Genomic DNA, 14,990 nt, shown 5'->3' on the forward strand with positions numbered 1-14,990 from the left:
GGGGACCGTATTTTTCTTCTTCTTTAACAGATTTTACACAGGGGGGGGGGTCATGACGCAAAATCTCAGTAGCCTAAGTCAATTAGGACCGAGGCTGTCAGTCGGACCCAAGTTTTAGTGAAAACAAACACAAGAGTAACAAATATTATAAATAACGTGTAGATACGTTGAGCCATCAATGCAAATGTGTATATATATGTATATATATATATATATATATATATATATACATATACATATATATATATATGCTATGTAACACTTTCTTACCAAATGTTAATTTTTTTTTTCTGTTGGCTATGCTATGTTGGTCGTTTACAACTCACAGTGATTGAGCCTGTATTATCTTGCACCTGCACAAGTGGGGCACAGAGACATCCAGGGAGTCCTCAACCAAATGCAATTCTTTGCTTTCTTTATTATTTGACTTCCCAGAGAAGTGAAATATAGTCCTATAATGTCTTTAACCTTGTAGGCAATTCTGCATTCATTAATAAGCAACACCAAACATCTACCAAAAGTGTGTTGAAGGTGAGTGCATAGGGCCTACCTGGGGTCCTTGACATAAACGATCAAATGCTGGGACCTTCAGGAAGGGGCAAGGTAAACTCTATTGATCACCTCCTGGCAGGACACAGGTAGCTTATTGCTGCCAGTTTTTTTAACCGGTACCCGGAAGACGGGCTGCTGGCTGACGTGCCATTACGTTGCTGTGTTGCTGCAGCCTCTCAGACGGCCACTGAAGTTTTTTTGCTCATATTCAGAGAGGTTTGGATACAGCGAGAGAGGAGGGAGACACTGAGCGCAGACACACGCAGCACTCTCCGGGAGATGAGAGAGCGAGCAGCGGCTCCAGGCCACCGGTTGTTCCATGCTGTCTCGACAGCATCTTTAAAAAGCAGGGCCCGCCTGGACACCTTCTCCTGTCGGTCGTTTATTTTGAGCCATTATTTTGGAGAAAAGCGCCGACGCTGTGCAGTGAATCGAATGGACCCACTTTCTCTGGTGTGACATAGAAAGCGCAGCCACTCTGCTGCTCTGCTCCGTTTACTGGAGCAGGTAAGTGATTTATTCATATTTTTAGACTATTTGCTATTTTAAAATCTTCTTTTGGGAAATGTTTTTGCCATTTAAAAAGTAAAATATGCTAATACTATATGGTAGGCTATAGGCTATAATAATTGGTTTAAAAAAAATCTCTTCGATGGTAAACATTATTGTAGCAAAAAACAATAGCTTATTTTTTTGCAACATTTCTTGAGCTAAAGCTTTCATGATTGTTATTTTTTACGCTTTGTTCATAATTGCAGCTTATTTTGTCACGGCTATTCGATAGACTATTAACTGTAGGCTAAACCTCCGTAACATCTGACAAGAAAGCGGCACAATATTGGATTAAACGTGTAAAGCATATCAGTAGCCTCCTATCCATTGTAAAGATGCGGTATTAGCTACTTTTGTTCTATCCACTGGAATAGTCTGCTTTTATTTTTTATTTTTTTTAACCTAAATTATTTTTCTACAATAAAAAAAGAAGACCAACATTGAGACAAATTTAATAATTAATACACCTGTACCAACCATAATATTGCGCCTAGTAGACATATGCCTACAGTATTTCTAAAATGTCCAAGAATTCACGCAGTCACGTAAATATACTGTCAAAAAGGCATTTTAATAGCCCACTTTATGTTGCCGCGAGCAAGATGAGAGAAAGAAAAAAAAGTCGATCACGAAATGGGATAGACACAGACACTTAGGCTAGTTATGACAAAAGTATTCAATTGTCACGCTTTAAAATGCATAATGACTTGAGCAATGATCTTTCATCAGCAGAAAGAGCAATCACAACACTACAAAAGAGGAGCAGAGACAGGGCGGGCTGGGGACTCCACAGGCATGCAGGAGCAAATACATGCCCCCCCTCCCCTCCCCTCTTACCTGTGCTGTTGTCTGCATGATGCTTTATGGACTTTTCGTTTGTCATTGTGTGAACCTTTGTGTAGCCTAAGTGAGAACAGTGTGTAACATATGTAGGTTAAAGGCAATGAGAGTAAGAAAGAAACATCTGGTTATTTTATGAATGAGTGACTAAATGGCTGAATGAATGAATGAACATATTTCAACACTGCTGTTGAGGAGCTGCATATTTGACTTTTTTTTTTATTTTATTTTTTTTTATTATCAAGACGTTTCTAGGACCGTTACAGCATTGAGCTATAGAGAACTTTTCCAAAATTGTTCTTTATTTAAAGCTCCAATAAGGGGTTTTGAAGCTAAGATTCATCTTCTGCTCCATAATCCTTTTTGTTAAGTGTGCAGTAGTTCATGTTTTGTGTCCTGACTGCCCTATTCTGAAATGTCATTATTCTGAGCTCAAGCTGCTTAAATGGGAATGAGTGCTGTGCTCACATCAGCTTCCAGGCCCCTCTCCCAGCAGTTATATGGTCCTGTGTCTGGGTGCTTGTGTCTATAAAGCCCCCCAGTGCCCTGGCTCGATCTAATTAGCCGTGAGTAAAGGGGACAATAATGCTTCAGCTGGTTTGTGTCATTCTCTTCTCTCTGGCTCTGCTTATCTTCACAAGCTCCACTGTGGCTCCTCCCCCCCCCAACATACACATTCACACAGTCACACACCTCCAGTCTGGATAATGATGGATGACCGTGCCCAATGGGAACAAACAGGTAGATAAAACCAATCCCATTTAATAACAGCGTGGATCGGAATGATAATCTTGTAGTTCATTAGCCACTGTGGCTGCACAGCGATACAGTTGTTGCACCCAGTTCTCACCCAGTGCAGGAGGTGTTGTGGGAGGGATAGTGTTCTCCAGTCTAGGATAGCATCCCTGGAAGAAACAATACTGCTGTGTCCTTGAGAAAGACAGAGGGAAAGCAACAGCACCCCCTCCCACCCCCCCCCCCTCTCCACTAACCCTCCGTCCCTCTCCCATCTTTTGTTCCAGCACAGATACAAATGGGATTAATGAAGGTATAAATTACAGAGGGCTAAATCCTGCTGAGTAATCCATTTGGCAAACATGCAAACAACAATGGGCATGCTGCAGCAGCTAGCCTGAGCCTGACACACTCTCTGAGGCACAGTGGTTAGCACGGCCAGAAAACAACACAGGAGCACAGGCTGACCACTGCAGGCTATAATGACATGTTACAGTGCTCAAAAAAAAAAAAAAAAAGTTCTTTCACTATAGTATACAGTAGCCTATCCTAGTCTGGTCATCCATTCATGCTTGAATATAGGAAGTCATTGCTTCAGGTTCAAGCATGTGTGGCAGCAATTATTCAGCAGTATCAAATATTAGACATACAAATAGTGTATAATTTATGATGTATCCGTTTTGCATTAAATGCACAGGATCCATAAAGGATTATGAATACAAAGGTAAGCATGTTCTCACTCCACCTGCCAAGGAATGTCAGTTATTCGGTTAGCTGGCCCTCTGCTGCCCCACATGCACTAATTTGTTGATTTTAGGAGTTGACAAGCTCAAAGGGCTGAGCTCATCAACTCGCTGCCCCTGGCAATGTGCCACTGGTTTAATGAGTGATGACTGACACACACACACACACACACACACACACACACACACACACACACACACACACACACACACACACACACACACACACACACACACACACACAGAGAGAGAGAGAGCAGATCAGGGCATGATTGTCCTAATGACCTGCATCATCAGAGTTATGAAGGGTCTTTCAGACATGGAGAATTTGCACAGGTATCACAAGCTTCACGTGACAAACCCCCCTCACCCTGCCCCCTCCCGTGATTCTGTGACGTCAGGTCAAGGCGTCAGCGTGGCGGCCAGTCTAGGCTCTGAGCACCCTCCAATTATTCCATGTCAATCACACACACACACACACACACACACACACACACACACACACACACACACACACACACACACACACACACACACACACACACACACACACACACACACACACACACACACACAAAAACACAGCAGATCAGAGCATCCTAATGATGGACTAATAATTACGCACAGCAGCTAATTCTGCAATTAGAATAAAATAGAATACGATTTTATTTAAAAAATAATAATAATAGGCTAATGATGACAATACAAATAAATAGTGTAGGGTTTGAATTTCTGTTTTGATTTGTATTGCACGTTTTGAATGTGGGCGTTATGGAGACACTTTGGTGATCACCAACTGGTTTTCCTTGCGCCCATCCCTGGTGCCAGAAAGAGGCGCCATTCGTATGTAAACTGTGTTTGATTGCTCTGTTCCCGAGACAAAACCACTGTTTTCACAAGAGAACTGCACTGCTATTAATTAAAGACAATTAGGCGCTCCCAACAATGGGGCCAATTTTGGGGTCATAAATCGACTCCTCCTCTGTTGGTTTTAGAGGTGCTGGAAACGCTGTTTATTTACATAACAGCAGCATGCGAAAAACCACACTTAGGCCTACAATTACTGTTGGTAATGTAAGCTCAATCAGCGACATATTGCAAGTGGATTCTAACACCACTTAAAATTCTTGAAAATGTTTCTCAGATGATTCATATTGTTACAATATTTTGCAGACACAGGTGAAAGCGAGTTACAATAGATTACGCTTTCTAAACCATTATAGTAATCCATAGGCCTATAGCCTATTGTGCAGACAGAATTTCCCTTCATGTTAGATGTCTGTCTTTAGGCTTCTAACTGCCGCTAAAAAAGCAGATTATCAGGAACCGATTGCTCATTCAGTATGAGCTTCATGAGAAAGAAAGACCCCGAGAAATTACACTGCTGATTGATAAGTATTTTAGTTTTTCGGTGCAGGGAAATGGAAATTGAAAGAAGGAGAGCAGGGATGCAGCGAGCCAATTGTGGCAGGGCTGGCTGTGATTGGCTCAGACCGAGGCCCCGCCCCACGTGGCTTGATATGGGAATTTACTGGCGCCAGCCGCATCAGTCTGCGCCACATCTCATTACTGAGCTTGAGCACTGCATGGATCAGGAGGTTTACACATCCAAGCTGTATTTGCCATCATCAGCTGGTCGAAATTGCAACAGGTAGCCTATCCGGAGGAAATATTGGTATTTATGTCTTTATGCGGGGACGGGATGCATTGCTTCGACATTGAGACAGCTGTGCACTACTTTGTTTTTGACCTTTAATCCGGACTCTAAAATGTGCAAAGTTTATTTCACGTGCCAGGTGCTATGATTACTAGATAAAATATATAAAGGACGCTTCTTCTTTGCGTGGAAGCCACGGTGTTTATAAATTAACATTTTGTTTTCATCTCATTGCAGGTAACGGAGGAGAAAGGAGACCCGGTTATTAAAGGATTCTATTTCTAAAGTAAGCCTAAATAAACGCAGCCGAGACTTTCACAGCTCACGAACTACATTATAAGGAGGATTTAACTTCCACTTGGAAGCAAACATAAAGTAGCCCAACACACAGAGACGCCTTCAGAGGAAAGGACACGGCCAGCTCAGCCATGGAGGTCGCAGCGGCCGATCAGTCTCGGTGGATGGCGCACCATCACGCTGTGCTGAATGGCCAGCACCCGGACTCTCACCACCACAGTCTGAGCCACAACTACATGGAGCCGATGGCGCCTTTACTGCCCCAGGACGAAGTTGACATGTTTCTGAACCACTTGGACTCTCAAGGGAACCCCTACTACACCAACTCCCGGGCCAGGGTCACATACAGCCAAGCACACGGTAAGATGAGCACACGTTTGCAGTGGCACTTCTGAGGAATGTGATGAGAAATTAGGATCACGTTTTTCACATGTTTAGGTATAACTTATCAGTTACCAAACATAGCCTTATATATACAGTATATTTGTTTATAAATATGTGGCTGTGTAATAGGTCTATTAATTTAGTACAGAAATGCAGTGTGCAGTAATTTCATTAAAAAGTCCCTTTTTACTTCTGGGCCAATTCACCAACATAAAAGGAATTTCTAGCAAATGACAGCGAGAGGAAAGGGAAGTATGTCATTTAACCCCTCTCTGTTGGGGCAGGGGTTTCTGGAGGGAGAGAGAGGCACTTCCCGGATATAAAATAGCATAAAAACCGCAAATGTACCAATAACAATCTTTAGTCCGAGAGCTGCAGCCGATGAAAAGATACTGCCCTGACGAGAAGCTACTTTTTGTGTGTTTTCTGCAGTAGGTCTTTATTATCTCTATCCTAAGCAGACATGATGTGTGAGGCTACTGCCATTTAACTGATAATATAATTGTAATAACTAGCATAAACGGTTGGAAGAAAAAAATCTTATTTTTAAATTAACTAGGCCTACATCTGGAACTATGTCGGACTCGAGTAATTCGGAGTATTTATCAGGTAAGTTAAAAGACTTGTGTAACTTCTGTTATGAAAACTGGTGTAAAGACGGGTGTCAAAGAGGCAAAAACATTTATTAAATACATTATTCTGGATTTCAGCTCGACTCACTGGGAACCAGGTTTGCCGACCACACCTCATCCACAGCCCCGGTATTCCCTGGCTGGACCCCGGGAAAGCAGCCCTGTCCGCGGCCCACCACCATAACGCATGGGCGGTCAGCCACTTCAGCAAACCCGGCCTGCACCCCACCGGCTCCGGCTACCCCTGCAGCAGCAGCACCGGCACGGCACCGGTCTCGTCGCTCACTCCGGCGTCCCACTCCAGCCCGCACCTCTACAGTTTCCCCCCTACCCCTCCGAAAGACGTGTCCCCGGACCCCGGCCCTACCTCTCCGACCTCCAGCTCGACTAGAATGGACGAGAAGGAGTCGATCAAGTACCAAGTGCAGCTGACGGACGGCATGAAAATGGAGAGCTGTAGTCCGCTCCGCAGCGGCCTGGCCTCGATGAATGGCCAGGCCACGCACCACCCTATCCCGACCTACCCTGCCTACCCTCTGCATACACCCCACGACTACAGCGGCAGCCTCTTCCACCCCGGCAGCCTACTCGGCGGGTCCTCCTCCAGCTTTACGCCCAAATGCAAGAGCAAGGCCAGGTCGAGCTCAGGTGAGTCTCACGTGTGTTTTCCCCTCACATCAGATGGCAGATCAAACTGATAAGGCCTTATGCAATGGTTATTGTTAATTCAGCTGAGCGGTAAAGCGTTACACACTAAGGTTAACCAATCAATTATCAGCAGATAGATGTAATAATATTTTCATAGCCTGCTATTTACAAACATTTCGTTAATAAGTGTACGGGCTCTATACCATGCGGGAATTTAAGATTATAGAATAATAAAAAAAAATGTTATGGCTTAATTATCAGTTCTATCTTGCACTAATCTAATTGTTAATGCTGATGCAAACTTGTTGCTCCAGTGGGTCACTTACAAAAGGAGTGATCGTTTCCATATCGGACCCTTCTCTCCTCTTAAAACCTGTCCTGACAAGTCTTATCGTTTGTCCCATCGCACTCCTCGCCCCTCCCTGCATCCACTTAAAAGGCTTCAATTAATGAGGAATCAACCTTAGATGAAACTCATCGAACTAATCGGGGTCAACTATTTACTACATGTTCAGCTTGAACCTTTGTGTGCATGCTGTTTCTGGGGGTGATTTAAAATAAAGGATTAGAGCTAATTAAACCAATCAAATATTTGTATTTATGTTTTTTTTTGTGCTTTGGCAAAACGCAATAATTATAGTTTGACAAGCGATTTAACGCTAACACAATTTCCTTTACATCTTTCACGAGGATTTTACATCGATTTATTTAATTGGGTCTATGTTCAGGCAGCCAAATGGCTTCTTCTTCGTGCCATAGACTTGTTTTCTTTTAAATGTGGCACTTAAAAATGAAGGAGTCACGACGCACTGGCTCCTGCCATATCCTGTATACCTCGAAGTGAACAAAATCACGACCTCCACCCCGCCCACAGCTCTCCCCTGTACTAACAAAGCACAGGCGACAGAGCCCTGCTGTTTGTGTTTTTAAGCATGGCCTTGGTCCAGTGCACTGACATGAAGTGGAGGCAACCAAGTCCAAGGTAGATCTGCTTCTATGAGTAGAGGAAAGCGTAATTTAATAACACAGTTACTCAGCCTACTTGAGCCTACTGGAGACCAGTGCGTTGAGCAATCCTGATTATAGAGTGCATATAATTGGTTTTAATTTTTTTTTTTTAAATATCATAGCTTGTGAATTTGTTTGAGTTTATTTGGTATAATAAAACACAGAATATAATCTGACTGTCTGGATAAGCACCTGATTCAATAGACTGCATGTGTTGGGAGTAATATTTAGGGGATTATTTAGACTAATGTCTGACATTAATGTGCAGACATTTGAAAAACAACTCAGTCTGGTAATGGGTCTGTAATTTCCCTACATTGTTCCAGCTGTTGCGCTTTGAATTAACGGACCAAAAAAAATAAAAAAAATCAAGAAATGTCTTAGACTGTTAACATGTTGCTCCAAATGTATTAGCAATATTGTCATCCATTGTGCCCATGCGTTTTAATACACCTGGGGAATCTGAGTGAATGTTAGCTGTTGCAGCAAATAAATGTTATGCTGTGACATTTAAAATAAGCTGGCCAGACTGTGCCTGCATCAGTAACACAAACCTATCAGCTATGGCATTAAAAAGGCTCTTATCTATCAAAGTCAATGTCCTGTGCCAGTAATGGTGATTGATTGTTGTACAAAATGCCCCAATGACATTTCGGCTGTCAGCACATACTGTATACCTTACAGTAGTGTGGCTTCCTGTTGAACTAGCCTCAAACCAGAACTCCTCCTCCTCTCTACCTTTTCACATGAAGCTTCCCATTTTTTCTTCTTCTTATTTCAACACTAAACATTGCATAAGACATAAATGCATGTCATTGCTGATGAATATTTGAAGTGTTAATGAACCTGCTTTAATGTGGTTTGCTGGACATGCGCAACACTTAAGTGGAAGAGAAGGGAGGTACAAAAAAGCGCCAAGATGCATTTCAAAAGGATCATAGCTTTTTGCTCAGGTCAGATTCCATTGTAGAGCGAGGGTGGGACTGTGGGTGTCGCTGGCATTATAACAGGAATAATGAGATGATGCTCTAGGGAGAGAGGGATACTTGAATTAAATGAATCGGTCGGTTTAGCAACAGGCTGTTTGAAGTCATTCAAACCTGAATAGGAGAGGAGAGCATGTGGGAATAACTAAAAAAGCAGGCTTTTATATAGAAGAGCACAAGTATGCATTGTGGTTCTCACTCAGTCTAGTTCACATTCAGTCACTTTTTAAGAACAATAGAAACTTCAACAAAATAACGTTGGATTAAACTCCATTTCTGTATTATTATTATTATTATTATTATTATTAAATGCGGCAAACAGGCATGCAAGCTTTTCATTAAAAAGTCTGCAATACTGTCCGCCACATTTTAATACCATCCCCACACTTATGTTTCCTCTGATGGGTGCCCACTGAGCTGATGAATAATGTAGTCCTAATTTGATGATGTGTCTCATTCTTCATGTTGGACACCTCTGGACATGTTCTGGCTGTCTCTGGCCTCCCCACTCTGGATCGGTTTACATAGGGGTGTCTGTGTCCATGACAGCACACTTGGTACACCTGCTCTCTGATATGTACATTGTCACCATCATGAGACAAATTTTGACTTCATATTACAGGGCCATTTAGGGTCATCCATCACCGTATAGTTGCCCGATTGGGCTGCACAGCTGCTACGTGTTGCTTCCGACAGAGGGTGAATTTTTTAATTATATAAAATTTCTTCTTTTCTCCTCTTGAATTATATGCAGAGGGTCGTGAATGTGTAAACTGCGGTGCCACCTCCACCCCTCTGTGGCGAAGGGATGGTACCGGCCACTACCTGTGCAACGCCTGTGGACTGTACCACAAGATGAACGGCCAGAACCGACCACTTATCAAGCCCAAACGTAGACTGGTGAGTCACCAACCCTCACTTCATCGCTTTACTCTATAAGGCACCCAAATATGAGCACAAAGCAGATGCCTGCAGTACAATTCCAGGAAAGTTATATTTTCCCTATGATCTTCCTGGAATTGTTTGTCCCTCTCACCCCCTGATGATCCGCCTTCATGGCCTGTTACAATACTGCTACTATTGCCATTGTTCCTGCTATCATTATTGCTGGTACTTCTGATACTGTTACTGATACCATTGCCCATGCTGCTTTAGTTAACACCATGCTTGAGTAAATGAAAAGCAGCATGGATACATAACATTCTTATAGTGGATGTACCACTGCACAGCCATTTCTACCATTAACCCTACTGAAGCTGGACACATTTCTTTGCACCATAACTAATTTATTTTATGGCTTTCAAAACAGTTTATCAATTAGTTTACAATTTTTGTTAAGCCCATGTATTTTAATCAGGCTATCTTTTAAAATCTGGTTTCCTAAGTAGGCTACTCTCAAACAAGAGCACATCATTATTTTAATATTTTTAAAGCTTTTACTATTATTGTTAAAGGTTGATATTTTACAGTAACTCCTGAATCCTTTATTGTTCAGCCAAAATAATAGTTTTTTTCTTTTTCACTTTGACTGGGTGCTTTGTCACCAAACAAACAAACCCAGTTGTTGTCTGGAAATTAGCCACAAATAACAATACGTTTGTATGATTTAAAAAGTCTTTAGTTGGTTAGTATAAATAAAGAAACTCATGCCACTTTTAACTTCATAAGTATTAGTCATTAAAATAAAGAAACAAACTGCAACACATTTAATAATAATAATACTAGCTAAATTATTAAGAATGAATTACAAGATAAATAGCCTACTTTATTCATTGCCATGGGGAAATTCAAGAAATGAGTGGCTTTAACACAAAAAGATAGCCTACATAATAAAAAGTTTATTGCTGGTACAACCTTTTAACTTTAATAAAAAGGAGTCTGTGCTAATTATAATTGTGGGCGGTGGAGCCTGGGTCTAATGCTCTTCATGAACATTAGCTGGTAGTTTGACTTGCCAATAAAATGGTTGGTTTTAAAAAAATGCTTTCTGAAGCTTATTACGGTAGCCTATATATTTTTTTTTGATTTTATATCTTTTTCGTGTGGTCCCTTGACCAGCTCCACGTCGATCCTGCTCGTGACATTTTCCACTGGGTCGGCCTATGTGGCTGTAGCTTTTGCATTTTCAGCTCAAGTGTTTTTCAGAGTTGTGTTCAAAGGGGCATCCAGTTGTTTCCTATCCGGATATCTGTCCGGCCCAGATAAGGAAGTCAGGCTCCCGGCTGTTTCCGCCTTCAACCAGCGCGCTGCATTCTCTATGGCCAGCCTGACATATACTGTAAAGAGATTATCACAACACTGGAGGAGCCGCTTATGTGTGAAGAGACAGACCGTGAGGGGCGGGGATAGGAAAATAAATGGATTTATGTTCTTCTCTTGTTTTGTCATTCTCGGTGGGTAGTGGTACAGTCTTAACGCGCAGCGGCGTTTTATTTAGGTTACTCGGGCTATTTTATTTCGCATTAAAAAAAAAAAGACCGTGGCTGTTGTTGCTCTCCAGGTCAAAAGCAACGAGCCCACCTGAAATTAATTAACAGAAAAGCCTCGATGCTGGCTGCAAAGCAAAGAGCCGGAGGGTTCTTGCATGTAAAGCTAATGTTTCTTATTATGTGTGAAGAATTGATCCGCAATGGACGCAGGAGCACATTGCCAGGCGGGACACCGGGTCTTACACGACTTGTAGCTCAGTTTCCCTAGATCAGGGTAAATAGAGGGTTTACTTTATACTACTATAGCCACTTTACTTCATTACCCAGGCAATAGCATATTTATTTTTAATTCATTTAAAATTGATAATCAGCGACTGGCATATTTTAATGCGCAAATTAGAAAATGTTATCATGGTGTATAGCGGTCTACATGCAATTGATTTTTTTGTTGCTTCTTTTGATGCTTTTTTTTGCACATGGTTCTGCGGTCTGACGAAAACCCACGTTCCGCCTTTTAATTTAAGAAAAACTTTCTGTCTCTTACTGATTTTGTGCTGAGGCAGAAAACACAAACTTATTGCATGCGATGCCAGTGCTGTGGTTTTAATAACATGGGCCTACATTTGAAATGATTATAGCCTTCTATAGGTGTCGAAATGTTTTTGTGCAGCTCAGGGTCCAGGCTGATCTCTCTACAACATGTGAATGGGTCGTTATTCATGATGTGTTTTCTCTGTTCCCTTCAGTCCGCCGCTAGACGTGCAGGCACCTGCTGTGCAAACTGTCAGACCACCACCACCACCCTGTGGAGGCGCAACGGGAACGGAGACCCGGTGTGTAACGCCTGCGGCCTTTACTTTAAACTGCACAATGTAAGTCCTGAAAAAAAACACACAAAAAAAACACCGCTGCACTCAAGTGCGGGGTTTTGGGGGAAGGAGGAGGGGAAGAGGGGTAACTGGTGGTTAACTGGTCAAGTGGGCGGACAGCTCGTATCGATTTAGGAGCAGTGAAACTGTGAGTGTCGAGGCAAAGCCTGCTCACCCTGTCGAGCAGAACCCACCGGTCGTCTTTTTTTTTTTATTAATCCATCGTTGTTTCAATGGGGGCGTTACTCCCCGGAGAGGCTGCAGGGTGGGACTGTCTTTCAGTGTAAAGGCGTCGGTTACACTGATGAGGATTTGTCTGAGGCTGCTCCTTTCAGCTCTAGCCAGGCCCTCATCCCTCATGTATTCATATTGACCCGGACTGTTCTGTTTGGTTTGAAATTAGACAAAAGCTCAAAAACGCCCCTGACTCCTTATAAATGCAGCTATATATGCAAAACAGCTGCTCGTTATTTATAGCAGTTATTTCGCACTGACGTAACTCATAATTCTGGGCTACCATTGAAACAAAATGTAAATCCATGTGACATGTTCCAGGTGACATTTTTCAATTATGAGCTGGCACTAACAGCAAAATAAACCTCATCCACTATATAATGTACTATTCACACTGTCAGTGGGGCCTTTGTCTGGCGTGCCTTGAGCTAATGTGCTGTTCTCCACAGGTCAACAGACCCCTGACCATGAAGAAAGAAGGCATCCAGACACGCAACCGCAAGATGTCCAGCAAGTCCAAGAGGAACAAGCGAGCAGGGGACGGCTTCGACGAGCTATCCAAGTGCATGCAGGACAAGGCCTCTCCCTTCGGCGGTGCACACGGCCTCACCAGCCACATGACCCACATGGGTCACCTGCCCCCCTTCAGCCACTCGGGACACATGCTGCCTACTCCCACGCCCATTCACCCTTCATTCGGTCACCCCCACCACTCCAATCGCTCGCCGGTCTGGGCTGAGCCTCACTGAGGCCCCTCCAGACCCAAAACTCCTCCGCTTGTAAGAGCCACCACATCGCCATTAACACAAAAATGGCCTCCACATCAAGTCGAAAGCTGAGCAGACTTGGTGCATCATGTACAGTGGTTGGAGGGGAGAGACTTTCAGTTGGGTTTTATTGACTGAAGCTCGCGTCATGCCTGACCTCACTGATGGGACACTGCAGAGCAGGACTTTTGCGGACTCTGTAAAGAGCTAATATGACGAGGGGTTTCTTAGTCCCTTGGTGACTGAGGCTTGCAGGAATGGAGTGAATGGAGACGCTTGTCATTCTTTTTGCTTATTTTTACTAAGTCACTTTGGTACCCACCTCTCCATGACCCTGTAACAGGAGACTCGCTAGAGGTCTTAAAAAGAACTGCTGTTTTAACCTCACGGCCATCTCATTGTATACTGAGATACGTGCACCCTGTCCATCCCCAGGCTGTCGTCCATAACTGCTGTGGACAGACAAACTCTTCAGTGCTGGAGGTCTCAAGACTGTCTGACACCTACAGCACCCGTACACCCCCGTTACAAACCAGTCAGACGCAGACTACAGTACCCACAAACCAGTGCTCTCCTCACATGCTGGATTGTACACCCCCACAGCGCTCACCACCTGTTTTTAATAATGGACTTTTATGGAAAAAATACATAGTAAATAGAGTGTTTATAAATGCTTAATTGCTATTATTGTTGTTATATTTGATGTTATAATTATTGCTACGATAATTTATTTTCCCTCTTTAAGCTTTCGTCAAAGACACATGGAAACTTAGGATTTTGATTTCATGGTTATTACGTAAAGAAAAACAGACCTATCTTAGATGAAAAGTCCCTGAGCTGTACGTTTTTATCATTTTTTCCATCTCACAAAAGTAAAGGAAATAAAGGAAAATAAACTGCCTCGTAAGTTTAGTCGGCCTCTCTTTATCATTCTTACATGCACACACATATACACGCAGCACAAGACTAAACTCTCCTTTTAATGAAGAGTGCTTGATTATGAAAATCATAAGGAATATCAGATGCATCAAGGGAAGCTCTGTGATCCCTTAAGCGTGGTAATGCTTTGGTCAGGCTCCTCCTCTATCTGTGATGGCGTGTTGTTAAGAGAAGGCCTCTTTGTGGAGTTAAGTCCCCGGGCTGGACCATTGTACCCAGACAGCAGACTCCAGCGAACAGCTCCGGAGTCACGTACAGTCATACATATGCACATACCCACATGCTCATGCACAAACACAAACCCCAATTCACCAAAATGGAACCAATATAACCCACGCAAGGTCTTTAATAAAATCTCTAACAGCCACATTTTGAAGAATTTTTATGTGACAAAAACCGAGTCGTCAGTGCAGTTCAGTGGGAGTGTTCTCCCTCCCTGTGTCTGCTGGAGTAGCCCTCTCTCTTGGCTGCAGTGATTGGAGTGAGAGGAAGGACAGCGGGTCTTTAGTGGGAGAGAGAGGAGGAAGGAAAGGCAATCAGGCGACCTGAGCAAACACGTGGGGGTCTGCTCAGACCCTTCGCACACAGATGTGCACGCAGCTGAGGCTGCCAGGAAGCAGGCTTCCCCTAAGTCGCTCCCTCATCTCGTCTTCTTTTTCTTTCCCTTTGTTTATCTTTTTTTCACCCTCTCTCTCTTTCTGATCTCCCATTTATTCTG

At 43.1% G+C, this 14,990-nt stretch overlaps 1 protein-coding gene across 5 annotated transcripts; it reads left to right on the forward strand.

The window, feature by feature from the left end:
* Nucleotides 1-775: 775 nt before the first annotated feature.
* On the forward strand, nt 776-14,245 carry gata2a (GATA binding protein 2a). 5 transcript variants are annotated; one of them, XM_039796425.1, is made up of 6 exons: nt 776-1,059; nt 5,317-5,736; nt 6,471-7,040; nt 9,777-9,934; nt 12,210-12,335; nt 13,016-14,245. In XM_039796425.1, exons 2-6 carry the CDS (start codon nt 5,508-5,510, stop codon nt 13,313-13,315), a joined length of 1,383 nt encoding a protein of 460 aa, XP_039652359.1. In that variant the 5' UTR covers nt 776-1,059; nt 5,317-5,507; the 3' UTR covers nt 13,316-14,245. The 5 variants fall into 5 exon arrangements, with proteins under 5 accessions (XP_039652359.1, XP_039652358.1, XP_039652360.1 ...); XM_039796424.1 differs by lacking the exon at nt 776-1,059 and adding an exon at nt 4,960-5,073; XM_039796426.1 differs by lacking the exon at nt 776-1,059 and adding an exon at nt 4,961-5,097.
* Nucleotides 14,246-14,990: the final 745 nt, after the last annotated feature.

This window comes from Perca fluviatilis, chromosome 4 (genome assembly GCF_010015445.1).
Source record: "Perca fluviatilis chromosome 4, GENO_Pfluv_1.0, whole genome shotgun sequence".
Taxonomy (NCBI): Eukaryota; Metazoa; Chordata; class Actinopteri; order Perciformes; family Percidae; genus Perca; species Perca fluviatilis.

Coding starts and splice junctions, on each gene's coding strand:
- gata2a (XM_039796425.1), top strand. CDS start 5,508: ATGGAGGTCGCAGCGGCCGATCAGTCTCGGTGGATGGCGCACCATCAC. Junction 7,041..9,776: donor CAAGGCCAGGTCGAGCTCAG/GTGAGTCTCACG, acceptor TTTCTCCTCTTG/AATTATATGCAGAGGGTCGT. Junction 12,336..13,015: donor TTTACTTTAAACTGCACAAT/GTAAGTCCTGAA, acceptor TGTTCTCCACAG/GTCAACAGACCCCTGACCAT.